Source organism: Epinephelus lanceolatus, chromosome 17 (assembly GCF_041903045.1).
Source record: "Epinephelus lanceolatus isolate andai-2023 chromosome 17, ASM4190304v1, whole genome shotgun sequence".
NCBI lineage: Eukaryota > Metazoa > Chordata > Actinopteri > Perciformes > Serranidae > Epinephelus > Epinephelus lanceolatus.
In genome coordinates, this window is record NC_135750.1 from 39,827,271 (window position 1) to 39,855,085 (window position 27,815).

Sequence of the window (27,815 nt, forward strand, 5' to 3'; positions counted from 1 at the left end):
TCCTTATTTTTTTTTAAGAATGAGGCAGATAACTGCTTGATTGAGAGTTTGTGGCAGAGCTCCATTAACAAATGCCTCATTGTACATTTTGAGTAGTGTAGGGGCTAGCTTAGGAAAAAATTTCTTATAGAAGTCTACTGTGTAACTGTCAGGCCCAGGACTTCTCCCCGATTGCAGGGATTTGACAGCATTAGACAATTCTTCAGTTGTAATTGGTTGTTCCAATTTTTCTGCCAGATCACAAGCGACTAAAGGCACATTAAGAGAGTAGAAAAAATCATCCAAATCAGGTAAATTCGCCTCACTCTCAGAAGTGTACAAGGACTGATAGAAGCTCTTAAACTGGTCATTGACCCCCTAGGGTCTAACGTTGTCCCTGATGATGTACGAATTTTTGGGATTTGATTTGATGAGGACAGCTGATGTAGCTTATGAGCTAGTAATTTACTGGCTTTATCTCCATGCTCATAATAAGTACACCTAGATTTGGTGAGCAGCTCGGTGACCTGATCTGTGAGTAATGTGTCAAATTCTGCTTGTAAAGTTAATCGCTACTTGTAAGTATCACCCTATTGTGCAATACAGCGGGCTAGCACAGATGATCTGTCCTTTTTCTGTTTGTTCTCATGTATGACATAGGAAATAATTTCTCCCCTAATATAAACTTTCAAGGTTTCCCATAGAGCAGTTGTGGAGATATCCGGGGACCTGTTTGTCTCTATAAAGAAATCAATTTGGTCCTGGAGAAAGTTAACAAAAATTTTCATTACTGAGCAGGTTATTATTTAGTCGCCAAGGCGGCCTTATGCTATCCATATTTTGAAATACTATTTCCATAGTGAGAGGGGCATGGTCTGAAACAACAATAGGATTATATTCACAGGAGGCTATGGAATGGAGGAGTCTGTCATCAACAAGGAAATAATCTGTGCGGGTAAAAGTGCGGTGAACAGGTGAAAAAAAGGAGTAAGCGTTCTGAGTTGGATTGAAAATTCTCCAAATATCAGAAATTGCAAATTCAGCCATAAAGTTTTTAGTAAACAGTCTTTAAAAACAGGGTATTATCAAATCTCTTCGATCGCTTAACATCTATAATAGCCATAGAAGTATCCATAAATATGAAGAGATGGAAGTTAGAAAGATTAAGTTAAGATACAGACTCTGCTGCTTTGTACTGACGGGACATCATACTGAAGGGACATCAAACCTCTTACCACTAATCATAAGTTTATTATGTTTTTGCACGCAACAATCCTACCAGTGTTAATTTTGACAGCTATTTTAGTTTAGGCTTGGTCTTGAGACGAAAATGCTTAGTTTTAGTCACATTTTAGTCATTTTTATCCTTCATATCGTTTTAGTTGACGAAAACTCAAAATGCTTTAGTCAACTAAAATTCATGACATTTTAGTCAACTTTTAGTCAACTTTCTTTTTTTCTACGTGTTTTTTTTTCTCCCTTTAATCCAGTCATGTATCAGAAATTAGAATCAAGGTGACAAGTTGTATAAAAATTTCATTTAGACACTTGTTTGACAGGTTTAAGGGGTGATTTATGAGCACACACTTACTGATCATCATTTGAAAAGCTCAACATCTCTCTATTTTTTGTCAAAATCATTGACACCACAAATAACTAATCTTAGACAACTAGGATTTGTACCCAGGTTCATTGTAAACTCAGGCTCATCCATCTCACTGTTGAGAAGCACAGAAATAACTTAATTAAAGCCTGAATTCTTTTTTTATCTGCAGCATGGTAGTCTGGAGGTTTAAACTTGTGTCCTCTCACAGAGTTGGTGATTAAAACTAAACTTTCATCTCTGTCAGAGAAAACTGATCTGAGTTCAGACTGTTTACTTACAGCACAGCTACACTCACAGATAACTGAGCCTACTACCTGCCTGTCAAACAGCAATCGATCTAGCTAACAAGTGGAGCTAACTGCTAACAGCCACTGCTGCAACTAACAAACTTAGCAGCACAAATCCATTCAGCAGCTCCACCATCCACAGTCAGACACACACGGCTGATTATTTACCACTGAATTACAGCTCACAACAAAACATCTTGGCACCAACTGTTTGCTGGAATTTGCTAGCCTGTCGCTCATGCAACATTTGAAGATAATTGCAAGCATGGCTGTTTAAATTTCCAGTAGTTCACCACAAACATTTTATCTTGTCAATGAAAATGAAACATAGATTTTGTCTTGGTTTTGATTATCAAGATCTATTTTTACCCTGTCATCTTATTTTCGTCATGTGAAAAAAAATTTTTTTTTTAGTTTTCGTCAACAAAAATAACCCTGCCTACCACTACTTAAAGTAGATGAATTATAAACATATGTGGCCTGTGACCTCTAAACCAATGCTGATCTTTCCCATACGTTTTCTCTTGTTACATGTATTCATCAGACGGAGGTTGTCAAGGGACCATGTGGCAGTGTGGGGATGACATTCAGGCACGTCCCTGCCAGCGAGGGGGATGCAGTGCACGTCAGCATTGAGACTGTCACACCCAACTCCCCTGCTGCCTTGGCAGACTTGCAGAGGGGTGATCGTCTCATCGCCATTGGAGGTTTGAGATGTTTGTTGATTGTAAATCAGCTACAGTTTTTTTAACTGCCAGTTCTTCGCACTACTGACAAAAAGTTATTTCCTGTTCTTTTCACAGGTGTCAAAGTGACATCCTCTGTTCAAGTGCCCAAACTGTTGAAGCAGGCTGGAGACAGAGTAGTGGTACTTTATGAGAGACCAGTTCGTCACCAGACCCCCTCTTTTGGAAGCCTCGGAACTCTTCAGGAAGGATTTGGGCAGCTAGAGGAAACTGGTTTCATTTCCCAGCCAGGTGGTTATGAGGAGGACCCAGCCCCCATCACCACCCTTTCCGACATATCCGACAGCAAAGACATGGACTCTGAGTTTGAAGAGTTGATTGTAGACTCCAAGCCTTTCCAGCCTGGTGGCCCTAACAGTGGCACAACATATACCAGTGATACTAAGGAGGATTCCTTACTTACTGTAAACCAAAGCCCCAAAAGGACTGTGGCCAACTTGGCCTCTAAGCCCCTTGGTACCATATCACCCATCCTTAACCGCAAGTTAAATCTGGTGGGTCTCCAGTCACCACTAAAGCCCCAGCCCAAAGAATCACCAAAGCCCTCACCACAGAAGTCCAATAGTGATCCAGTGGAGGGCCCGCAACGCCCAATTGTTCCTCCCCCACCTCCTCCCTCTCGCCCCCCAGTGCCGCCAAGACCTCAGATTAGGTTAACATCAGCCTCCTCAGAGACCAGTCTTTTAGAAGGCATTGATTCTGTTACAACTACTAATGTTCCTGTTGTTCCTACTGTGACTACCACCATCAGCACTTCTGAAAAATCTCTAGAAAAAGCTCCTCCCGCTGGAGCTAGTGAGGACAAGGCTGGCACTGAGAAGACATGTGTCAAACTGACTGAGGTGAAGCAGTCTAGCAGGTCAGCAGAGTCCAGTGATGAGCTGCCAGTCCCTCCCACTGTGACCAGCAGTGGCAAAGCTGATCAAGCAAAGGACAAAGCTTCAGAGAGCTCCTGCAGTACACGGGACAGTTTGGAGGACCATTCCCTCTGGGAATCCCCAGAAACCATGTTTCGTAACCAGACAGCACGCTGGCCCAAGGCCTCTGTTGTGTTTGAGGTGGAGAGCAACCATAAGTACCTTAATGTGGCCCTTTGGTGCAAAGATCCCTTTAAGCTGGGCAGTTTGTTGTGCATGGGTCATGTGAGCCTTCAGCTGGAGCATGTAGCCCTAGAATGCATGGCCACATCTTCAGCAGAGTACCAGAGCACCTTTAGGTTGGGGCCTCCAGAGCCCAGAGCTAACGTCAGTCGCACTGCGCTACGCAGCCTTAGCACCCACAAGGGCTTCAATGAGAAGCTGTGTTATGGAGATGTTACTCTGAACTTCTGTTACTTAGCTGAGGGGGAGGTAGAGTATCCAGGAGGGCTAACAGAAAGGGAACGAGAAGGGAGCCTCATAGATGAGGATCTAAGGGAGAGGGAGCATATCCCCACTGCACAACGTGATGACTTGGTCTACAGCACCATGCAATTAGTGGAGGTTCGTCACAACTTCCAAGACACCCAGTTCCAAAACCCCACATGGTGTGAATACTGCAAGAAGAAGGTGTGGACCAAGGCAGCGTCTCAGTGTATGATCTGCGCCTATGTTTGCCACAAGAAGTGCCAGGACAAGTGCCTCACTGAAAATCCCTTCTGTGTGGCAGCAACTGAACGGCGCGGGGCTGACCCTGAAGCCAAATCCACCATTAATCGGGCCACCACTGGCCTAACGCGCCATATCATAAACACCAGCTCCCGCCTGCTTAATCTCCGCCAGGTGCCCAAGACTCGACTGGTTGAGCAGGTGGCTGATGTGGTGCCTGGAGCAGTGGAGCCCTCCCCTAAACAGACACCCAACACTTCAGACAATGAAAGCAGTGATACTGAGACCTACACCAGTGGCGCCAGCCCCTCAAAGCAGCCCGTCTGCAGTGGTGGCAGCAGTAAACTAGTACGCAAGGAAGGTGGGTTGGATGACAGTGTGTTTATTGCTGTGAAGGAGATAGGCCGCGACCTGTACCGGGGGCTTCCAACAGATGAGCGCTCCCAGAAGCTGGAGCTGATGCTGGACAAGTTGCAGCAGGAAATTGACCAGGAGCTGGAGCACAATAACGCCCTCCTACTGGAGGAGAGGGAGGCCACAGATGCCCGACGCAAGGCCCTAATTAGTACTGCATTGGCCAAGTCTGGGGAGAGACTTCAGGCTCTCACTCTACTAATGATCCACTACCGGGCGGGCATTGAGGACCTGGAGTCAGTGGAGAGCACCTCTCCTTCAGAGCAGCATGCCTTTAAAGGGAAGGGAGAAGGCCTAGAGGAGGAGGCCCTGATGGGGACAGAGGTCTATGACAGTGACATATGCAGCCCTGTGGAGGTGCAGCTGCTGGATGACATTACTGAGGAGCAGATCTGTGTGGAGGCTCTCCACTAAATTAGACCAGAAAGGAGAGAGAAGAGGAACATGTGCTTTAGGCTTGTGCCTACTTACAAAATTATGTTCAGTTTGTTTTTTGGAGATTGGGGAATTTCAGCAGTCCACTTAAGATATTGGGTATGTTGGGGTCCAGCATTTGATTCACACGTTATTGTTTTTTTTATGTGAAAAAGAAAGGATCGGTAAAGGAATTTCCTCCCCAAGGGTTTATGTTCTTGATGTTTTGATTTGCACAATGTGATGCCATTTTCATGCACCTGATTTTCAAAGGGAAGAGCTCAACTTTTTAATCTGCCCTCAGAACTAGTGCTGCATGTTAATCCCCCAGTTTTTTTTTCTCTGTGGCTTCATTGTAAGCATTAAATTCAGTTTGCTTTTTGTCTGTAACTGCTCTGACATAAGGACTTGAGACAATGTGCACATTTCTGTCATCTGCTCGTCCAAATCATCTAACCTTTGGAGAAGGAAAATAATTGTTGAATAGTTGTTTGCTGTGAGAAACATGCTCATATGAAGGTGACATATATGAGTCAGTAACAGTGTGAATATTACCAGGGAGCTAGAGGTTAAGACATCCACCTCAGTGGAACATGTTATTGGTCTGAGGACCCTGCAAGCGGTCATACATATCTTGTGTTTTCAGCACCTTTGTACTGTAATATATTTGGATTTTAGAAGTGACTCTCCCTGCTCATAAAGCTTTTTGAGAATGCCGCAGCTGCATAATTCTTAGTGGAATCCTATATATAGTCTGTGTCTTTCTTTTCTTCTGTTTTTGTGTGTTTGTATTGATTGGGCCAAACATGGTTTACCATATAATGCATATTTTTCTTTTGCCTTTTTTTTTTTTTTGTCTTTCTCAGAACACCTCATCAACTTCAAAAACTCAACTATGGCACACTGCTAACAGATTGAAACTTTCAAGGTGTGCAATGCAATGCAAGAATTACATATTTGACTTTTTTGTTAAATCTCTGAATGAATGTTATTTAGATGCTCTCATTATATAAAAATTCTATGGAATTAGATTTGTCTCAATATTATTTGTGTCAACAATTGTCAATCTGGGGGTAGGTGTGTAATCTCTAAATATAAAACTCCTTCCACAAATACTAAAACAAGATTTGAAAACTCACAAAATATTTTGTAAATATAAAACAGATTTACAAATACACAAATTCCTCAAAAATGAATCTGTGAATACATTAAATTTATTTACCATTAATTGAAAAACAGATTGGAACATCTTCTTAACATGTACAACTTTTAAATAGATATTTCTTAATACAGTTTTTATTTTTGAATCTCAATTCTATGCTTGCAATTTACATCATTTAACTTTTTTTTGTGTGTGTATTTGCAGGTCTGTTTTATATTTGCAAAATATTTTTGTGAGTTTACAAATATTCTTTTCAAAAGAATATACAAAAATTGTATTTAGGGAAGTTATTTTATACATACAAATTACACATTTACTAGAGTATCTACAATATGATATTATCACAGTACTTAAGTCGGGATACAATATTTTTGCAATTTTAAATATGTTGTGATACATTGCAATTAATAACCCCTTTTTCAAGTGTAAATTATGTCCTCAAAGGAAAACTTTGTCAACATCAAAATTTTTAGTCAAAAAGCACTTGATTATATTATTCTAATAGACTACCTAAAGTTCAATTTATATTTGTAATATTGCAATACTATGCTGTATCGATCCCCCCCCTCCTGTAACATACAGACAGATCGTCAGACTGCTTGTACACATAATATTGAGACAAGTCTAACGCCATAAAATTTCCCCAAATTTAGTGTGTGTGTGTGTGTGTTAATGAAGATGCTTTCCATGCTTCAAGATGTTACAGTGTGATTGAGTGCAAATCTTTTGCCTTCATGAGTTGTTTTCTTGCCCAAAAGAATGTTATTGAGCCCTCTCTGTGTTGTGTGTACAGCTGTTTGGCACTGCCTTCCCACATTCCCTTGCTGAGTATTAATCTTACCTGTTCCAGTGATTCTATCATAAGCAGAAACAGCTCTAAAATGCTAAGCTCTATTACATCCTCAGAGAGCCACTGGAGAGGATTGTTTGAAAGTAGGGAACATCATAATGTCACGTACCTTATGGAAATCTACCCTAAAATACTTAAAATTTTCTTAATCTGTTTGATGGTGATGTTTTTTTCTTTGTTTTTTTTTTTCCTGTTGGTTATTTTGCCAATCAGTGACACGTCACATGCTTCCAGCACAAAAACAAATTAGTTCATTAGTGGGTACTCATTGAGACTGCTATCAACAGCAGTCAGCAGGTTTTGGTATCACACTGGGCTCACCCTAGACGCTGAAGTGCCACCTTTTTCCATTGCGTACTGCCTGCTTGCTTTTGCTGCCCATGTTAACCAATTGGGCTGTTCACACTGGATGCGGCGCAGCACTAATCTCTGTGGCCGGCTAGCAGTTTGTAACGATAGTTTCAGCATCTAGTCTTTCTTCTTCCGAGAGCCACAAGTGAACCTAGCAAGAAAACACTGAAAAAGTTAAACAATAAAAAGTGTATATTAAATATGATAATATTACAAGAATAAATGACAGAATACGCATCCTATGCTTCCACATATTTGCCAGTTGTGTCTAAACAGAGAGCAGAAAAAAATTAGATGATGAAACATCTGAGGGCTTACCAGATGCTAGAATGCTATAAATAGTACAAGAAAGGATTTTTAAAAATATGGACACTTATCACAGTAGCAATTATTATATCACTGTTCCTGACAATCGTGGAAAGAAAAGTAGAACTACGCTGTTCATCTAACAAAGTATTCTTTTAGCAAATTTGGGCTTAAACAAAATGATTAACCAGATGACTTTGCATTGCATTAAGGCCAAAATTTAACCACTTTAAACTTTCTGCTGGAAAACCTGCACCTCTGCAACACATTTGGAGTAGCCTTGTTCAACTTTATAGGGGGGGTTGTTTTTTCTTGTTGTGCTGATGGCAGCCTGAATGCCAAACACCTTTATATAACTTCTCTGTGGGTTGTTGAGTAGCATTTTGGGACTTCTCCAGAAAATCCAACAGCCACCCAAGATAAAGAGGGTATGTGGCTGGTGATGGACTAGTGTGCTTCCATTTTGACAACCTACTTCACAAAATCAGTCACCTGTAATGAGCATGGCATAGGGCCCGACGATATGGCTTAAAATAATATTGTGATATTTTTGGGCTATATCGTGATACACAATATATATCACAGTATTTTAAAATCTAAAGTACTGTCGACTACTCAAATACAAAATTAATATATGAACTACAGTTACAATAAAGTTACATAAAAGTAGCTACTGTCATGATAAAGTTGAATAAAATACTGATATAATGAAGTTGAATTAAGTATTGTTATAATTAAATAAATCAAAGAGGAACCACTGGTGCTTTTATTTTGAAGCACCTGGCTCATCTAGGTGTGGAAGTGTTGATGTTTTTGCTGTGAACTTGGAGCTTCAGGTCAACAGCCAGATGTTAGCAGTTAGCACAAAGTTAAACTGTTGCCACTGCGCCTTTAAACGTTAGAATTTATTCACTTTGAGCTGGAAACAAACTCACAGCTCTCCAGTCTATATATTAATAACGCAGTAGTGCCCCATGGTCACCAAATGTGACTAAATAGTCATGGTGTGGAGCCCTACAAGTACAAAGACCCACGCTTCCTCTGCTCATGCTATCATTAATTTCATTAAGTTAAACTGTTACTGTGGCACCGTTAAACGTGATGATTTATTCACTGTGAGTTGGATGTATACAAACAGCTCTCCAGTCCATATAATATTATTTGCAAGTCACAGTGGTGCTCCATGGTTGCAAAATGTGACTAAATATTAGTGGTCTGGGGCCCTGCATATAAAAAACATGCTGACACACCATCGCTCAGGAGAAAGTGACCTGGATAGGTGGAGTGTGTGGGTGATGCATCATGATTGTGAGTCTTTCTTTATGTGTGTGTGTCTGTTAAGAGTGAGAGAACGGAAGAAACCCCAAAGCAAGTCTCATGCCGATGGCTTAAAAAAAAATAATGAGACCATTCATACTTGATGTTTGCGATATAGTAATTTTATATATCCCACCTGGAACAATCTGGGATATATGAGATATATTGCCCCCCCCACCTTCAGCATGGAAGGAAGTGATGAGGAAACATAGCCTATAACAGTTTATAAAGTCATCTAAATAAAATGTGTTTTTGTAGTATCATATTGTTTGCTGATGACCCAATGGGCAGTGTTCTGTGGCCTGGTGCCAGTACTTTAGATATTGCATAAAGTTCAAAAACAAGCTGATGGAGGATTTAACTCATACAAAAATAAAAACAAAAAAACATCACCCAAACTGCATAGAACATCGTTGAGGTCTGAGTTAGCTGAGAGTAGTTTTTTTTTTTTTCTTAAATGTAATTCTAAAAGGACTTGTCCACACTAACAAGAGAAGTTATCAGCCAGACACTGTGGAGGCAAAGGCACATTTCTGTTCTTTTCTGTGTGATAGATATGTGGCCCATGTAGATATTGGCTTACTGGCTGCAATACTTGTCAACCTCTGTATATCCAGATTTTTGTGCAATATTTTTGTAGGAAATGAAGTTGATAATCAGGAATGAACCCCCTTTTTTCTTTTTAAAAACGTGATCTGTGTGCCCATCCGTCTGGTAGTGTAACCTGAGGGCTTCTGGGGACCAATGAGAACCTGAATGGTGGAATTCACTCCATAAACCCCTCTTTTGGCTTGAGAGGCACTGCTTTTGCTGCTACTGCTGTTGTTACAATGTGCTCTTCCACAGAGCTCACACGCTTTTAAACCCCCCACCCCCTCCTAACCTTTGAAACTGCACTTACAACATGACCTGTTGAGATGGTGTTTGTTTCTCTTTGTGTATGAGGGATGTTGTACACAGTTTTTGAGAAGGCCCATGTGAAGAAGCTTTATTGTACATAACCTAAATAAACAAGCTGAAATGAATTTCCGTCACTGCTTTGTGGTTTAATCGGCTCACGCACAAGAACTTTGAAGGCACACTGTGATCCAAAGCAAACAAGAATCACGACACCAGCAAAAATCCAAACACAATACATGAACGTTCCATTACATCGAAATCAATAACACATCTTTCAACACAGATGAATATTTGACAACCATTGAATCTAAGCTAAAGGTTTATTTACATCAAGAATGTTCAACACAGACCAAGCCCATATTTTCAATTCAAATTAGCTTACTTGAAGTTAAATTCTCAAATTATGAATGTGATCACATGGAAGTTATGTAGACCAGCTGATTATGGACTCAGTCCTATAACTTCCATGTACACTTACCTTAAGCTATGTGTACGGGAAAAAAAAAATCAGTTTGCATTTAGAAGTTTGTTTGATTTTGGATTTGTTTCTTTTTTTATCTGATTGTATAATTGGTGCAAAGTGATTTTTGATTGTATTGTGCAGAAATCTATATTGAGCAACACAGACACCAAAAAAACTCTAGCTTCTTTTCCAGAGCTTTCAACTGCATTACAAGGTCTTCATCAGCAGATTAGAGACTAGGGATGTCCCAATCTGATCTCAAAGATCGGTATGCAGGCTGATCAAGTCATTTTTAACCAATCAGGATCTGCTATTTTGAGCTTTTAGAGCCATATCCGATCCTGTATTAAACGCCAGCTGTCACACAGGTGTTTTTTTACTTTCATGCACAGCAACATGTCTTCATCAACTCTCCAACTCTTCACTGTCTGTCTGTCTGTCTCTCTGTCTGCTTCTCCACTCTGAGCTCCCGTGTGCATAACCAGGGGCTCAGCCCCGCCCACCGCGAAACACCACACACCATAACTGAAAACACAGTATGAGATTGTTTATTTTAGGGATGCACAATAATATCAGAACTGTATTGGCTGATATCGACTTTAAAATGAACTATCAGAATCAGCCAACATGCTTTTTCTTATTTTGCACAATGAATGAATATTACATACAAATTACATGGAAATGACTAACGTTTGTTTTTACATTTTAATTGTCATTTATCAATGTTGTGGGCCTAAAGAAATTCTGACATTCTCTAATTGTAAAAATATGAAACCTATATACAGAATACAAAAATGTTTAAACATTCAAGAACTACAATGTGCGCAATACATCTACTGCCTGACACCTTTTTCTTGAAATTTTGCCAAACCTCTGTAGCAGTGGTTAGTCTTTAGTCTCCCTAGCTAGTTAGCTGTGGATGCCAAATCCAAAAAAAACCTAATGTTTCAGAATGAAATAGAGAATTTAGAAGTGCATGGACAGATTTGTTTGCTTTCATTTTAAGTTCTACAAAGTTAAGGTACCAAATGATCATCAATAGTGCCCTGCAGTGTGGCCTGCAGTGCCCTTGTAGTAAAACTAGGGTTGCAAAGGGGGAAGTTAAGCTTGGGAATTCTGGAAATATTCCATACTGGAAACTTTCCATGGGAATAATGGGAATTATGGGAATTAATGGGAATTTAGGGGAACTAACTGGGAATATATTATATCCAAGCATAAATATAAACAGAAGTCATAAGAAAACATCCATACAAAATGTTTTCAACAGATATTTCAACAGATTTATTTGTAAGTAGAACAGAACACGTTTTAATTACTTGTTTCATGGATGAACAAAAACAGGAATGTTGGGTTCAATGTTACCCATCTCCCAACCCCACTCATTCAAAAATGCATCCCCCCCCCCCAACCAAAAATCTCCACAAAGTCCCATTCAAAATGTTAAATGAAAAAAGCCACTCTCCCTCCAAAACGTCCCATTAAACATGCAAATCTTCCTTCAAGCAACCCTCTGCATTTTTGCTCAGTCAATAGGCTCTTCCTGGGCCTCATCAACATCCAACAACATGTCCACTTCCTCAACATCCAACTCTGAGTCTTCCTCTTCAGTGTCACTTTCCAGCCTTGTTGAGGATGGCTCTGTGTCGGGCTCAAAGAGCCTTAGGTTTGCCCGAATGCCAACCAGCTTTTCCACTCTCACATTTGTGAGCCTGTTGCGAACCTTTGTGTGGGTGTTGCCAAACAGTGACCAGTTGCGCTCGGAGGCGGCTGATGATGGTGGGATTTGGAGGATGATGGAAGCTACAGGTGCAAGGGCCTCAGATCCACATAGTCCCTTCCACCAGGTGGCTGCAGATATGTGCTGGCATGACTGCCATATTCCATCCCCTTTCCAAAGGCCTTGCTTTGTTCGATACTTTGCCAAACTGCCTAGAACTTTGCCTTTATCGAGACCCAGGTGGTCAGCCATGGCTGTAATGACCGCGTAGGCACCGTTAATCTCTTCCCCAGAAAGTATGCCCTTGTCATATTTTGGGTCCAGCATGTACGCTGCTGCATGCACCGGCTTCATGCAGAACTCCCTCCGCTTTTCCATTGACTTGACCACAGCAGTTTCTTCTGCTTTCAGTAGTAGGGAAGTGGGCAGGACTGTCTGGATTTCTTCTTTGAGCTCTGCAAAAAGGCACTGGACATCTGACAAGATGGCACCATCTCCCTCTATCTTCGCTATTGCTGCTGCAATAGGTTTGAGGATTTTCTGACTGCTAGACACTCTTTCCCAGAACACATCATCCAAGATGACCTTCTTTATGTTGCTGTCGATGCCTGCAGACTGGGATATGGCCATCTCTTGCATAGACTCCTTTCCCTCCAGAAGGCTGTCAAACATGATAACAACACCACCCCATTGCGTTACGCTGGGAAGCTTCAGTGTAGTACTCTTGTTCTTTTCCTTTTGCTTTGACAGATATGTAGCGGAAGCTACTTGTTTGCCTTTCACATATTTCACAACTTGCTTCGCTCTCTTGTTCAGGGTGTCCATTGTTTTCAGTACCATTATATCTTTTAGGAGAAGATTTAGTGTATGTGCAGCACAATAGTAGTTATTTGAGGGTAGGTCTCCTCCACATGTGCCCAGGCAACCTTCATGTTGGCTGCATTTTCAGTGACCAGTGCAAAAACCTTATCTGGTCCAAGGTCATTGATGATCACTTTCAGCTCATCTGCTATGTATTGGCCTGTGTGTCTGTTTTCCTTTGTGTCTACACTCTTGTAGAACACAGACTGAGGAGTGGATACTATGTAGTTAATAATTCCTTGTCCCCTGATATTGGACCATCCATCAGAGATGACTGAAATACAGTCAGCTTGGTCAATGGTCTGCTTCACTTTTGTTTGAACTTGGTTGAACCCTTCATCCAGTAAATGAGTAGACAGTGCATGTCTGGTTGGGGGAATGTATGCTGGTCGGAGAACATTCAAAAACCTCTTCCAGTACACATTGGATGGCAGCATCAGGGGTGAGCCAGTTGCATAGATTGCACAAGCGAAACACTCATCTGCATTTCTCTGGCTAGCTTCATCCATAAAATCAAAGAATCCTCTGATGCCAGAGGGACCAGGAGCTGATGAGAGGGTATCTGACTCTGATACAGCTGAAACAGATTCATTTTCCCCTGGAGTGGAACAACTTGTGGCATTCTTCACGTAAGACTTATCACAATACTTACAAATATATACAGACTTCCCTTGTACATTAGCTGGTGTGAAATGTCTCCACACATCGGATGGCGCACGTGGCATTTTTCTGTAAAATAAGACAAGAGCTTGTAAGAATACTAATGCAATGCAAGATATTGTAAGAATACTAATGCAATGTGATGAACAGATATAAATAGTAAGGCTAGCTAAACAACTGGAATGACCTTCAAAACATATTGCAGGAGGCAGAAAAAAACAGCCACATGTGGTAGCTAGCATCTGCCTTATGTTATTGCTAGCTATGGCTTATTTAGCATCTAACTTATCAGATTGCTAGCTACTAGATGAATACATTTGTATGTTATAGTTGCAATTTAAACATTTAATAAATATATTTCCCCATAATATCATCAAAACTTACTTCATTTTGTTTAGTCCAAAGGCTCAAATGTGTGCCTTCAATAGTCTCTGTGCTTCAGGCTCAAAAGTGTGGTCCAGTCTTCTAGAAATCTTCTGTACATGTGATGGAGGCATGCACAGTGCCAGTAAGGGGTGTGGTCTCAATAGCCATACAGTAAGCAGTGTGCTCTGTGCATGTGGTTGAGGAATGGCATGGATATTCAAGTGTATTTGAATGGCATCTGTTTGTTTTAGTCAAGATTATGCTAAAATATAACTTTCCTCAACTATATTTAAGTTCCCTATGAAGAGCCAACCATCAATTTTGAAAATTCCAAAGTTTATTCCTATTAATTACCATAAATTCCCATTAATTACCATAAATTCCCATGGAAAGTTTCCATTTTTGAAAATTCCCGGAATTTTGCAACCCTAAGTAAAACATATTAACGAATGCTCATTTAAGCTATTAGTACTCTTTTGAAAGTAAAGGCTGACGACCCCTGATCTAGGCAAATAGAAGTACTGGATTGGTATCAGCAGATGCTCAATATTAAATGACTTGGATCGGAATTGGGACAAGCTCTGGAAAAAGTTGATAAGTAAACTTGAGTTTTGTCTCTCAAAAATACTTCATTGTTTCTTTTTTTTTTGTATCAACATTACTCACATTTAATTAAAAAAAGCTAAATTTTTCTTAATGTCACCAAATCCCATGAAAAGATGAAAACCAACAATGTGTTTCCAAGTGTTTAGACTGAAAAACTCCAATGCATAAATAACTCAAGGGTTGACAGAAAAGTAAAGCATATAACCAGCTCTGTCCTTTAGTGCATGGTGATAATTTGTCTAGTGTGAAATTAGGACAGAGGTTAACATTACACATAACACAATAGCCTCTTGTGAACTACTAATCTTAGTTTACCCCGCTATCAGTGTTTTTTCTTACGTCACTGAAAATTCATTCTACAGTGACATTAACAAGTAAAAATGACAGCAGCACATTAGAGGACCTATCACCCCACTATCTTCAATTAGTGGTGATGCCCCCCTGCAGTCCATTTCTCTGATTTTGGCCTTGAAGACTATGTCACCATTACCCCTTGTCACCCAACATGGAACTGGTTCCATTCTGGTTCCTGCTCCTAATTTTGACCCACAGAGCATTTCGACCAATAATACATTGGATCAGAACCCAAGAAGTTGGTTCTCAAAAAAATAACAGGTTTTTCTTAACTGGCGTGTGAAGCATGACAACATCAGTGGGCATGTCATATTCTACAGGGCTCCGTTTCCCAGTTTCGAAGTACCTTGGCGCGCTACAAAGGTCTCTAAGATATACCTTAGCTAAGGAACTTCTTTTCCTATGAGTGTTTCCCAAACTGTCCCTTAGTGGGTGCTTGCAAGGAGAGCTGCTAAGGTATATCGTAAGTTGGAGCTGTCCTTCACCACGGTGCTGAAAGTGTATTAATCGATGCTGCATGCATCGACTGATCTCATGTAAAGGTAAATAAATGACACTGTAATATAAAAAGTATTGCCATAATAATTTTACCTCCATCAGATATTTTATCAAAAATGAGGCTATGCCTTTTACAGAACATCTGCTCATCTATTTGAAGCCTAGTCCACACATACATGGATATTTTTAAAGGCAGCACTTTAAAACTAAATTTCCGTCCAGACGAGTGTTTTGGCACCATTTCAGGAAAAATCCCCATCCTAATACGCCTGAAGCATATCACATCAAAAAATGACTTACATGCTCATCCTGTTATAAACAAGGATGATTGCTGCTCACCGATAATGCATTTGTTATTGAAACATTTATAACAGCATACGTGTTTGTCTCACTTTTTCTATCATTGCAGTTCAATGCCAGTGTGTTTGGAGAAGTCAAGTGAAAAACTGTCTGAAGAAAAAGAGCCTGCAGTGGTCTCACAGTTGGTCCAACAGTTGGTCCATGCTTGTTTTTGGGGTAAAAACAAGTATCGGTATGTAATAACGTAACGAAAGTTTGCAGGTAATCAATGAATTTCGCAGTTCGCGGCTACTACTGTTTAGTTCCTTTGTGCATTGTGCACCGCCCTCCATTGGTGACATATCCTTGATTATAATGGTTCCACGCAAAACCGCTGGAAATGCAGACTGGTTCACTAGATAGCATGAAGGTTCCAAGAATCTTGAACAGAACAGAGTACCAGAGCTTATAAAGTGGTATACATGCTATCAGAAGAATCACCTCTGTGCAGGCACCTAACGCTGCACTCCTACAGTTCAATAAATTGTGGAAAATGACAAACTTTTTTCTTATTTAAATATTTGTGTACATTGAATTTGAAGTACATAATATCCCCAAAAAGCAATTTATTTTGATGAAAAAAAGATTTGGTGAAGGTCCCTGTACCTATGTTGCTGTAAGAACCATAGTTGTTTGAGTTCCAGTTGAAAGGAAAGAAGGTATTGTGTGAGCATCTGCAAAGTAATTGAAGCCCAGTGTTGAGATGGACAGGCTGATTACAGTGTGTCTGCTCCCACATTTCCCCACTATGGCGACTCATTCTGCTGTCTTCCACCACCCAACACAGGCAATTAACATCAGTACTTCTGTTACCAAACTGAGAAACATGCACTTTCTTAGCTATTTGATATTTCCATTTGTACCTATACATGTTACTCCTCTGATCAGCCCTGACTGGAAACAGCATTTAGAGTAACAGCAAGAGTGGTCAAAATGCTCAGTGTTTTAAATGCACCAAAAGGCAGTGGTGCTGAAAATCCATCTGTCTACATTTGTTGTTTCAGTGTTGTTGAAGAGCAACATTTTTCAGAGTGCACCACATTCAATAAAGAATTTGAGGTTCCCACAAGTAAGAAAAAGAATAAAAGGTAACATCCAGTCAATGACCAACATGTCTCAAATTAACTCCTCAAATACCGCAGCTTTGTCAGTGGACCTACACATCTGAATATGATGTGCTAGGTACCAATCCTGTGTCTGTTGCTGACATTCAGGGACAGCGTGTCAATTTATGCTTGCTACATGCATTGTGCCCTTTCAAAATACACTGCTGTTTTCACAGGATATGTACAGTTTCTGCTCAGTATATGCATACAGTCTTTTCAAAAATAAACTTAGGTAAAACACTTTGTTTTTATGTTTATTTCCTTCAGATTAGGCAACTTAAGCATATGGTTAGGTTTAAAAATAAAATCATGGTTTGGCTGGAAATTCACACAGGAAACAAACAATGGGCTCCTGTGTGAAATTCTGGAGTTTGTTTGACCCACTCCCCTCCCCTCCTGCCCTTCCCATATGGACTTTCTTGCTTTTTAAGACCCTTTTACTTTTAGTAAATGGTATGACATTTTTGGGTGGGCAGGGCATAGCTGGAGGCAAAATAGTTCTTCACAGACATTAGCTAGCACTAGCTAGTAAGTTCTGTTGGCTTCTTCTTGGCAATGGAGGAAGATGACGAGTCTTTCTGAATACGGTGCATTCTGAAATATTCATTTCAAGTTCTGGACTGAACAGTTCGTGAATTGGGAGTGCTAACGTCAGCTAATGTGTTAAAAAGTTAGTGTTATTGATAAATGCAAAATTCCTCTTAACACCTCCCCAATTTCTGACATGATAACCCTTAATACACATAATGCTATTCATCTCTACAACAGTAAACACTTTTTCCCTAACCTGATAACCTGTTGTACATCCAAGCATTTTTGTTGATCGCCTCCGTCAGTCATTTCATCTTATCATATTTACCCATAGCTGTCTTTGTTTTTGTTGACTGATGGTGGCGGCTTGTATGCGATAAAAGTTTTGAGCCTTCTATTCGGGCTCCCAATAACACAACAAGACGACATTTTAAGATTCCTATGTAGCCTACAGCCCTGTGGTGACGCGTCATGTTTTGCCTACAGCTGATAAAATTACATCATCATAACCTTGGTCCTAAAAGGGTCTACATTACAGTTGTTGCTGGCTGCCAGGGTTCGAAATTACCGCCCGGCAAGCACCAAATACAGGTAGATTTTCTCCTTGAAGTTTGAATTCAATTACCTTATTATCTCAATGTAATGAGAAATGTACTGAAACAAATATATACGTGAAACAAAATTGGCAATTTATTATTTTGGCTGGTGGATTTTTTCATCTACCAGCTACCTTGGCCGGTAAGTCAAAAAGTTAATTTCGGACCCTGTCAGCTGCATATAAACAGGCAGAAAACAGCCATTTTTGTCCATTTGTGAGCTGCACTTCATTATCCACTTACTCTGATAACAGTTTGTTGTACAATAACTGAAACAACACATATTATGCAAATACAGAAAAAAATTCTGACTTACATACTGTCTATTTTGTATTTGTACGCATGTCTACTTATCAGTGGTCTTAATGGAGATTATTGGTGAAAAGAGTATGTGTTGCCTTTTATTTTCCCAAATTCATTGTTTAAAAATGAATGGTTGACTAAGAACATGATCACTTTTGGCGTTGAAAAAGCATCCAGCATCCTGAACCCACCCCCCGTATATTCGGACACTGCAAGCTTGGACCATCCTGGATTATGATGGTCATTATTACTGTGATTAGATCATTCTGATTAATGACTTACCATTAAGACGTGTTTCTGATAAATATTTTAATGTGCACAATAATAACCTTTCACATTGTAATCATATTTTTATTTGTTTTGCATATGTGTGACTGCTCCGTGTGCGTGAGCAGAGTGCATGCGCGTTGTGCACCCCCCTAGAGACGCATATTACCAACTTGTTTAACAGCAAAATACTGCGCCGTTGACTTTAGACCAGGTTTTTGTTGGTCACTGGCGCATTTGCTTTTTACGCCATCAAACTAGCAACGCGCCATGACTGCGCCTGACCACTCCTCATTTTTAGACCAACACACCCAGAGAAGCGCAAGTTCATCTGCTAGTTAGACGACGAGGGCGCAGGGCGTGAAAATGACACCTGTGCCTGCATCTAAATAGCAATGACACTTGCAACATGGATTATGCGCCCTCCGCTGTCCGCTTTAGACCATATAAATAGGGCTCCTAAACTCTAAACGGTCCGTGAAAAAAATATTTTTTTCCAGTGGATGTCTTAGTTACAACATGATTGAGCTAGCAAAGCAGTTTTGTGTTGCTATGTGTGGTATTTATTCAGTTTTGGGAAATCACGATGTCTAGAAAGCAGGGTCAGCAGCAGCAAAGCTAACATCAGGACGTCATCTGTTAAAAGCCTCCCATTGTCGGATACGACATGAAACTACTCCAGTTAGCTCAATCATGTTGTGACTAAGACATCCGTTGGAAAAAAATATTTTTTTCACAGACCGTTTAGAGTTAATGAGTCATTACAGACACCGCTAACGGGGCTAACAGCTAACGGTTAGCCCCGCTAATCTACGATAACCATGTTATTTACGAAACGTGCACAGAAATAGTAATGTTTGTTCAATCATTGTGTTTATAGACTTTACAAACACCAGAGTAGTCTAAACGGTGATATAGTGACGTGAAAAATGTGAGATATTCATATATATGTAGCTAAACTCTGCTGGTTTTCTACCCGGAAGTATTTGTTAACAACAAGGTGATTCCCCCGAAGGCACACTAACAACTCAAAGTACACATCAAATAAAATTTCTCCAAACATGTTTTTTTGTTATTTTAGGTAGTTATTATCACGCTAATGTATGTTCAAGTGTTCATTTCCCCCGATAAGTTGGTTTTAATTCGTTAATTCCGGTGACCGGCAGTGTGAATTTACATATTAGCTAAATATTTAGTTTCACCCAGAACATTTAGATTTAACATTTAACATTTAGATTTAGATTTAGCATTTAGATTTAGATTTAGATTTAGATTCAATATTTAGATTTAACATTTAGATTTAGATTTAATATTTAGATTTAACATTTAGATTTAGATTTAGCATTTAGATTTAGATTTAATATTTAGATTTAGATTTAACATTTAGATTTAGATTTAATATTACATTTAATATTTAACATTTAGGTGCCACATTTAATATTTAGATTTAACTATTTAATATATTTCTAAGTTAACAAATAATGCTGTAAATGTGGTAAAAGGTGACGTTAAAAAATTCACAACACTTTTTCAAACATTGTTTGAAGCTAAATGTGGCAAAATGTTGATGTTATTTTCAGCGTGAGCCACTTTACAAACGGCACCCCATATTAAACGAACCTTGGTCCGCTTCCACGTAAGTGCTTTGGTTCACTTCCTCTCTTTGGTTTGCTGGATAGTCTTCCAAGAGGAAGTGACAAAGAGCGCAGTGCATTTTGGGTAGAAAAAAAACAAAGGCAACAGCGTGAACCGGAAGAAGCAGAGGTAAAAAAAAAAAAGAAAAAGTTGGAAAATGTCTCATGGGAAGACGTGGAGTAGTGAGGAGGTGCAGGCACTTGATATATGCTCAGAGGACCATGGGTCCGTCCCAAGTCTCTTATTTTTATAGTGCTACTGCTAGCTCCTCGCTTGAACCGGAAATCGTTCGAGGTCCGCCATCTTCTAGGCCGCCAAGTCTCTTATTTGTGCAGCGAGGAGCTAGCGCTAGGAGCTAGCAGCAAGCTTTAAGCAGCTACGAGCTAGGATGGTCGAGAGCTTCCTATCCGGAAGAGTTTTTCAGCTGAACACCATGACGTATAAATACCCGCCATCTACGTCTGGCACATTTGAATGAGATGGCGGAGAAACAGCCCAAGTGTACCCGTTACATGCATTCTTTGCAATAAAACGTTGTAATTCATATGCCTACGTGACTACAAAGAGTAACGTTAATGATATTTCGTGCAAGACTGTCATGTTGTAATTAAGTTTATTTCATTCACAACCCGTTGCGCTGTTCAGCGGACTGTCGGTGATGTGTGGCTGTTAAATGTGCAGCTGCTCATGTTCAGAACCACACGTGTTGATATAACACCACGCACGCACACAAACACACACACATACACAAACACAAACACACAAACACATTTGCCCATCATTAATTGTCCTGCATGTCATGTGAGTGGAATAATGTTTAATAGCTTGTAGGTAATATTAATTATTAATATTAATATTAATTAATATTATTACTTTCATTAATGTTGTTGTAAGCTACTCATTACCATCTGTCCTGCATCTCTCTCTGTGTCTCTGGCTCTCTTTCTGTCTCATTGTGTCATACAGACTACTGTTAATGTATTATGTCGATCTGTTCTGCACGACATCTATTGCACGTCTGTCCGTCCTTGAAGAGGGATCCCTCCTCAGTTGCTCTTCCTGAGGTTTCTACCGTTTTTTTTTCCCCCGTTAAAGGTTTTTTTGGGGGAGTTTTTCCTGATCAGCTGTGAGGGTCCTAAGGACAGAGGGATGTCGTATGCTGTAAAGCCCTGTGAGGCAAATTGTGATTTGTGATATTGGGCTTTATAAATAAAATAGAATTGATATGTCTTATTCACTCAGCAGCTGACTTGTTGAATGATGGCGAGTGGATTTAATAATAGTGATAATAATGATGATGATAATAATAATGATAATGATGCTCATCACAGTGACAGTGGCAGGGCTACAGACTGTTCTTTAATTGCGACAAACTTCGGCAAATGACTCAATAACAATGGTAATACATGCAAAAGTGTGTGACCAGAGTCATGACGGCGGGGGGTGGGGGCTACTGTTTTGGTCAGCGAATATAATGAGACTTGGGATGTACCCATAGTAACGCCAGATGCTGGCTGTTTTATGGAGCAGATCCAGCAGTGCCGCCGTCATCAGGAATGGACGTCGCTTCACGTGACGCTTCAGTGGAAAGGACGTCTCATGTCTCTTAAACCGACAATGCTCGCTCATCGCTCCTAGTGCTAGCTCCTCGCATTTTTTCCTGGATGGGAGGGGCTACACAGCTAGCAAAGTCGGCTAGGTAAGATGACTAGCAGTAATTTAAGAGACTTGGGACGGACCCCATATATTGCAGTAGCTGGCTGCCAGCTGTAGGGAATGGATTTCCGTTTTTGGTCCTGGCCAATCAATGAGCTAGGTTTTCTTCTTCCTCATGCTTTTTTTGTTCCTGGTCAGTGGTCGTTTCAGGCAATATCGCCCCAAACGAGCAGCTGTTGTAACTGCGTGACGTTGTCCAGGCGGTTTGGTCCGCTTTAAAAAGTGCAGTGTGAAAGTGAACTGAACCAAATGAAGGTGTAAAATTTTACCCAAACGAACGGAGTCTCCTGGACTGTCCTGGTGTGAATGCGCCCTAAGACACTGGCTCTCCAGCACATCAAAAACAACATCCTAGACAGCCTGGACCCTCACCAGTCTGCATACGGAGCCAACAGATCCACAAAGGACACCATCTCACTGCCTTCCACTTAGCCTTCACACATCTTCAAAACAACACCTACATCAAATTGCTATTTGTTGATTTCAGCTCAGCATTCATTACAATCTCTCCAATTGAATTGACTGGCAAACCTAGCACTCTGGGCTTAAGTACTACATGCTGCAACTGGATATTGGACTTCCTCACAAACAGATCCCAGTCAGTTCAGATTGGTTGTGTATGTTGGGCCCCTCGTGTTCACACTGTACACCCACGACTGCATACCTGGACGTGGAAAGAACTCTATTGTGAGGTTTGCTCATAATGCCGCCACCATCACCTTGATTATCAAGTAGATCAGGAGCCAGAGCCTTCAGCTGTCAGGCTCCTCTCCTGTGGATAAAGCTTATAGTTAGGGCTGGCTCAGGCTTGCCTTGTACCAGCCCGTAGTTAGGCTGACTTAGGCCTAGTCTGGCGGAGGACCCCCTATAATACACCGGGCACCTTCTCTCCTTCTCTCTCGCTCTCTCTCTCTCTCTCTCTCTCTCTCTCTCGTGTCCTATTACTGCATCTTGCTAACTCGGCCATTCTGGATGTCACTAACTCGGCTTCTTCTCCGGAGCCTTTGTGCTCCACTGTCTCTCAAGTTAATTCGTATTGCAGCGGTGCCTGGATAGTGTGACGTGTGTGGTTGTGCTGCTGCCGTGGTCCTGCCAGATGCCAGATGATTATTGTCACATATGTATATTATCAGATATAAATATATACTTTCAACATATTGTACCACAGTAGCCAGAACTATAATTATAATATTATTACTTTCATTAATGTTGTTGTAAGCGACTGTCATTACCATCTGTCCTGCATCTCTCTCTGTCTCTGTCTCTCTCCCTCTCTCTCTCTCTCTCTCTCTCTCTCTCTTTCTGTCTCATTGTGTCATACGGATTACTGTTAATTTATTATGCTGATCTGTTCTGTACGACATCTATTGCACGTCTGGAAGAGGGATCCCTCCTCAGTTGCTCTTCCTGAGGTTTCTACCTTTTTTTTCCCCGTGAAAGGGTTTTTTTTGGGGGAGTTTTTCCTGATCTGCTGTGAGGGTCCTAAGGACAGAGGGATGTCGTATGCTGTAAAGCCCTGTGAGGCAAATTGTGATTTGTGATATTGGGCTTTATAAATAAAATTGATTGATTGATTGATTTATTATAAACAACAATGAGACTTTATAGTGCGAGGAAATGAACTAGCAGCAATGAAAGCCAACTGTTGCATTGCCTCAAGTTACCTTTGTCTCAGCCAAAAAGTAGCACATGAACGCACAGCAAAGACTACAGCTGATGGCCAACCAGCACTTATGTTCTGCACCTGCATTAGAAGAAATTACTCTCTACACCAGCAGATGGCGGTAGTCTGTATTCATCATTCAAAAAGGGAAACCAGAAGACTGTCTTGATGGGCTCCGATTCAACATGGTGAATCGGCTGAAAAAAAGCTGACGAGGGCCGATGAGAGGCAACGCTCCGGGCAACTAGGGCAACAGATGCTTACCAACAGTTCAACAAGGCCTAGCTGACCGTTAGCTTGGTGTTTCAGGGCCTCTGGTCCACTCCACTCAAGGACAACACTCACCCCAGCAAGAGCCTGTTCATTCACCCTGCTGCCATCCTGCAAGTGATAAAGATGTATCTGCTGTTGTACCACTAGAGTAGAGCAGCCTCTTTCCATGGCTTGTGAGACTCTTCATCTCCACCCTCCACACTCCATCATAAATGAATGACTCTGTCCGTTCAAAACATGCCACTTTGGAATGGGTCATTTGCTCAGCCTGTGGTATTGTTGCATGCAGCTTTCTCAAGAACTGCTATCTATCTAGCTATCTAGCTATATGTGTGTGTGCTGCTGGGTAGGCACATTTGTTTGGTGTCATTGGGTTAAAGGTCCCATAATATTTATGCATGAAGTCATTCATGTAGACTGAGAGAGCACAGATTCTGATAGGTCTGTTGGGCTGGCCAGCTGATGACACGTCAGCAACATGTCGGATGACACTTCTAAGGAGAAGAATCGGACAACATGCTTTATCTTACTTTGCACAATGAATGAATAATACATACATTAAAAAGCATTCTATTTCATGTCTCCATTTGGTGGGTCATAAGAGTATACATGTATATGATGTTAATTCCACTAAAGAAGAGACTTGGTGATCATTAAAATTAGCTGGGGCAAAAAGTGGACATACCAATTGCCCTGACGAAGGCCGACTCAGGCCAAAACATGTTGGTAATTTTTATCTGTTCTATATGAACTAGCCTGTTTAATAAAGCTTTTTAATTGTCAGAGTGCCTTGGACCGCCTTTTCTTCTCCTTCTTCATTATGCTTCCTCGCCGAGGACCAAAGAGCACCTGCAGTTTTTAACATTCTTTACATTTTTGAACGCCGCTGCCCTCCTTCCTTTGTCTTTTCTTTGATACCAATATCAGTATTGGTTATCAGCCAAATAAGTTGTTACATATTGGCATAAAGGTTATCATCAAAAAATCCAAACTTCTGCACCTCCTCTTGGCCTATTTTCAGGCTTTAGAGAATCTAGCCCATGGCCTCTGGCTAATCACAGGTCATTTCAAAGAGAGGGCGTTCTAATAGGCTATTCTACAAATGACACACCTCAACCTCACAGCTCTACAATGAAATAAAATTAAATTAAAGCTGCAAGCAGCAATGAACGGGCCCTCGCACCTTCACGCAACTCGGGGGGGCTGGCAGGACCTCTTCTGACGTGTCAATTCATTTCTGTCAAAGTTAGACATTGCATGCAGGAGTGACTTGGCATATCCCTGATACAGTGCTGGAATGACATATTTCACATTTTGTATCACTTCCTCTTTCCACTAGAGGGAGTTGGAGTTTGCAGTAATTATACATCATGTTTTTGTACATCAAATATACACCACAGCATTTAACTTTCAGATAAATCAAAAGATAAGTGTTTGAGACCTACTTCCTGTCACCACTAGGTGGGTCTATGAGTATCAGGAAATATGGCCATATAAATGTTTTCAGGGCAGAACTAATATGAATCATCTGAAGTTTGATGGAGATCAGAACATTTACGGCAACAATATAGCAATTTCCTGTTTCATGGCAAGACCTCAAAATTAAACCCTCTGCAGCACATATAGACACTAATGATATGTCATGTTTGTGTACATCAAATACACACCACAGCATTAAAATTTCAGGTTAATCCAAAGATAAGTGTCTGATAAGAAGTACTTCCTTTCGACACTAGGTGGCATTATGATTATCAGGAAATATGGTAATGAGAATGTGTTCAGGGCGGGACTAATATGAATCATGTGAAGTTTGGTGGAGATTGGACCATTTATGCCAAAGCTACAGCAATTTCGTTTTTCATGGCGAGACCTCAAGATTCAACGCTTGGCAGCGGGTGCGCCATTCAACATTGGGCAAATCCTGTGATAACTTTTGGTCACAACATAATCACGCTTACATACACCAAGTTTGGAGCCAATCTGATTAAATCTGTAGGACAAGTTCGTTAATTTACAAGCCCTGGAAATGGGAAAAAAGGCACAAAAGTGGCACAAGTAAATTCAAAATGGCGGACTTCCTGTTGGGTTTGGAGCATCGCTCCAAGAGACTTTTTTGTACGTAATAGAGTGTTACAGGTGCCTACCAAGTTTCATACATGCAGGTCAAAGCAGCTTTGGGGGCTGCTTAATTGAAATATTCTAGGGGGCGCTGTTGAGCCATCTTGGTGCATCAAAGCACAAAAATCACATCAGACAACAGGACTTGTGACCTGTGATGTGTATGCCACGTTTGGTGAGTTTTCAATCATCCTTTGTCCCTTCAAAACAACATCGTGTTTGATGGTGAACAAGGCGGCGCCACGGTGACAGCGTTTGATGAAAACTAAAAAGTTTCATTTTTAAGCATCATCAAGGTCTAAGGACTTAGACCAGCAAGTTTGAGTTGGGTCTGATTAACCTGCTAGAAGCGGGACATCAAAGAATGTATAAAGTAGCTTTCTGTTGCCAGAAGGTGGCACTATGGCGGTGATTCAAAATTCCTCTGTAGATGTGTTCAGGGCTGGACTGTCATCATATGCGTGAAGTTTTGGCAAGATATTCCCACGTGGAGTCAAGTTACAGCAACGTTTATCATCACGGCGAAACATCAAAGTTCGCCGCCAGGCCGTGGCCACGCCCTTCGACGAAAACTCACAGTTTCCACAATAAAGCGTCATCAACGTCTTATTTTTCACCAAGTTTGAAGTGGATCTGGTCAAGTCTGTAGGAGATGTACATTAAAGTCTAAAACATGACATTTCCCATTGCCAGTAGGGGGCACTATGTTTATCTCTAATTATTGACATGTAGATGTGTTCAGGGCGGGACTGGCATCAATCCTGTGAAGTTTGGCCAAAATTGGACCATGTATGCTGGAGTTATAAACTACTTCCTGTTTAGTGGCGAGACCCCTAACTTTGACGCCATCCCACAGTCACACGCATTGACGAAAACTCAAGCTTTTGATAACTTTTCATCTTCAAGGTCTTGGGATGGGACAGACCAAGGTTTGAAGTCGATCGGATGAAATCTCTAGGACTAGTTCGTTCATTTATGACCCCTGGGAATGGCCAAAAATGCACCAAAATTGCACAGTAAATTCAAAATGGCTGACTTCCTGTTGGGTTTAGAGCATGCCTCCAAGAGGCTTTTTTGTACGTCTCTGGGCGTTACATAAGCCTGCCGAGTTTCATACATGTAGGTTAAACTAGCTTCAGGGGCTGTTTCCTCAAACTTTTGTAGGGGGCGCTACTGAGCCATTTTTTGGAACCCGCACACGAGACCCTTAAAATATCAAATTTTTCACCAGTTCTGAGATGTGTGCAAAGTTTCATGAGTTTTCGGGTATGTTAAGGCTGCAGTAGGAGGATGTTCTGCTAGGTATTGCCTTTTCCAGAGTATGGCCTCCTCCACCTTAAATATTATAAATAACACCTGTGCTTTTTTCTGACACTGAAAATGAAAAAAGGTCTGTCGTAAGAGGTTTTTTCTTTTGCTGTTAGAAACCATCCATGCATCAAAGTGCTGTGAATTCAAGCTGACAGCAGTTGCATCCATGACAGAGCTAACTATACATTTTAAGACCCAATTTTTCAAGCGAACAAGTTGCAACTGATACTTACAACATTTAGTACTGAATCACACGGGCAGTGCTCCTTGTGCACCAACATTTTTTAAGTGTGTTCCACTTGAAGCAAAACCTCCATTAGGGATACTACAGTAAGTGTTTTTGTTTTGACAACTGATCAAAATAACTGCAATTACATCACTGATTAAGGTGTAACCAAGAGTTTCAATCGGCAGATAGCAGTGCAACACCAGTGTTCTGCCCTATCAGCATTTAAATACAATCTGAAGCAAAATTATTTGTTATTATAACATTCAAATAAAAACATGTGAC

The 27,815-nt window shown here is 40.7% G+C and overlaps 2 protein-coding genes across 2 annotated transcripts in view; one reads left to right on the top strand and one right to left on the bottom strand.

Annotated features, from left to right (window-relative positions):
* pdzd8 (PDZ domain containing 8) overlaps positions 1-10,043 on the top strand; it is a 133,826-nt gene extending 123,783 nt beyond the window's left edge. Inside the window, exons 4-5 of the mRNA XM_033613455.2 lie at positions 2,417-2,579; positions 2,676-10,043. Of these exons, the coding sequence (XP_033469346.1) occupies positions 2,417-2,579; positions 2,676-5,032 (2,520 nt within the window). The 3' untranslated portion in view covers positions 5,033-10,043. The remainder of the gene's footprint in view (positions 1-2,416; positions 2,580-2,675) is intronic.
* Positions 1-27,815, bottom strand: part of slc18a2 (solute carrier family 18 member 2) — a 170,676-nt gene that overhangs the window by 10,533 nt on the left and 132,328 nt on the right. The window lies entirely within an intron of this gene.